Genomic DNA, 2,276 nt, shown 5'->3' on the forward strand with positions numbered 1-2,276 from the left:
AGGATTTTAATCAAACGGTCCTTACTGAAACCTGGGAATGCAGGAGCCCAAACACAGCCTCCAGGCCAGGTCAGCAAAAGCTACTCCATGCCGCCTTGTATTTCTGCCCACAGCTACGCCACCACGTTGCCTCTTTGCCCCTGTCCCTGGGGTGTTCAGAGGTGCCTTGTGAGCTTGACCTGCCCTGACCTGCCACAGGACACATCCCTGCAGAACCCCACCATCCACCCATGCTGCGCTTCCTCTGGGAGAGCATCTCCTTCCAGATGCTCCTCATCTTCCTCGTTGTCTTCCTGCTCATCGCCGATTATATGAAGAAAAGAAAGCCAAAGAACTTCCCTCCTAGCCCCATCTCTCTTCCCCTCCTGGGGCATGCCTACTTGCTGATCTTCAGAAATCCTCAAACTGTAACTGAGAAGGTAGAGGAGTGTTGGGCACCACAGGACAGTGGGGATTGTGGCAAAACAATATTTACAGTGCAGGGAGGGTTTTGCAAAAATCCCATGGGCCATGAGAACTCGGAGGAGCTCACCCCAGGGAAGGCGGGAGGTGGATGAAGTTTGCCCGGTTACAAGGAAGGGGAAAAAGTATGGATCAATCCTGTGGGCAAAGGGCATGGCATGACACCACGGGTGCAGTCACAGTTGTAGAACCCTGTAGGTCTGAGCTGGGACTGGAAGGGCATTTGGGAAGAAAATTCAAACCTGGAGATGTTTACCTGATTAATGACCAATTAATGTCAACTCCTGATTAGGGTTTCAGGAAGAGAGAAAAGACAAAAGTCCGTGCACAGACTGTCAGACACTTGTGCAAATGCCCTGGCTCCTCTCAGCTTCCCTTATTTTCAACAGTGTCCCCTGCCCCAATGTCTGTCCCTGTCATTGAATCATTCAGGTTCGAAAAGCCCTTTAAGATCATCAGGTCCAACTGTCAACCCAGCACAACCATGGCCATTAAACCACACCCCAAAGTGCCACATTAACATGTTTTTTTAACACCAGGGATGGTGATAACAACTCTACTAGCACATACATACATTGCAAACAAAACCCTTTTATTTATTTCCCCCTCTTCTTCCAGCTTCCTGAAAGATATGGGGACATCTTCAGCATGCATGTGGGCAGCATATGGTGTGTGTTTGTAAATGGGCTGCAGATGGTAAAGGAAGTTCTTGTAAACCAAGGGGAAAACTTCTTGGAACGCCCTGACATTCCTATCAACAGGGATGCCTTTGGCAACAAGGGTGAGTTATCCCTCAGGACTCGTTACCTCAGCTGTAGGGCCAGAGCATTGACCATGCAGAGGTCCCAGGTGGCTGGAGATAATGCAGGGTCAGAAGGGATTTGCCTTGGCTCACTGCAGTGTGTTCCTGCCAGGACTGATCTCCTCCAGTGGGCACCTGTGGAAGCAGCAGAGGAGGTTCACCTTGACCACCCTCCGAAACTTTGGCTTGGGGAAGAGGGGCCTGGAGGAGCGCATCCAGGAGGAGTGCCAATTTCTCGTGGATGAGTTTAGGAATGAACAGGGTGAGTGCCACAGCCCTCATAAGTTGCAATGAAGGCAGCAACCGATATGGCCCATTATAATTTCACCCATGATCCACTGCATGCTGAAAGATACGTCATCTTGCAAGCAATGCTAGCACCCTCCCAGCACCTCAGCCTCCTTTTATGGGTGTTTTGCCCTAAAACTGCCTGGTAAATACAGTCAGGTAGCACCCAAAGTGTTAATCTTAGCCCACCTTCAGCCCACTCTCACCTGGACATCTCTTAAAAATCCCAATGTGTGTGTGAACACCAGTGTTTCCAATGAATTCAAATGACATATACTCTTCCAGAGACCTTGCTTTCCAAAGTAAACAAATATCTCCATAATTTGACACAACTGGGACCAACAGTTGGATGCTTGCTCCACACTGGCACTGCTCAGCCAAGCTTGGCCTGTTCGAGGGACAGCGTGGTGTCCCAGGAGAGCAGTGATGCAGAAGCATTCCCATCAGGAGCCACTCATTTAATTCATAGTTGTTCAATGTTGTACACATGACAACTGTGTTTTCTCCTCATATTCTGTGAAGGCTGGAAGAGAATTGGTAATTCCCTTTTACTTCTCCAGGGACTCCTTTCAATCCACACTTTAAAATCAATAACGCCGTTTCAAACATCATCTGCTCCATCATCTTTGGCAATCGGTTTGACTACAATGATGAGGAATTCCAAAAATTGTTGCAGCTGCAGGATGAGATGGACAGACTCAATGCGAACTTCATGACCCAGGTA

At 48.7% G+C, this 2,276-nt stretch overlaps 1 protein-coding gene across 1 annotated transcript; it reads left to right on the forward strand.

Moving 5' to 3' along the window:
• Window positions 1–230: 230 nt before the first annotated feature.
• LOC104545464 (cytochrome P450 2J2-like) lies at window positions 231–2,255 on the forward strand (the record flags this gene model as incomplete). Its single annotated transcript, XM_010190615.1, has 4 exons — window positions 231–419; window positions 1,081–1,243; window positions 1,377–1,526; window positions 2,113–2,255. Coding segments are annotated over exons 1-4 (645 nt in total), but the record flags the coding sequence as incomplete, so codon positions are not given.
• Between the last annotated feature and the right edge of the window lie 21 nt (window positions 2,256–2,276).

This window comes from Mesitornis unicolor, unplaced genomic scaffold, assembly GCF_000695765.1.
Source record: "Mesitornis unicolor isolate BGI_N332 unplaced genomic scaffold, ASM69576v1 scaffold25820, whole genome shotgun sequence".
NCBI classification, from domain to species: Eukaryota; Metazoa; Chordata; class Aves; order Mesitornithiformes; family Mesitornithidae; genus Mesitornis; species Mesitornis unicolor.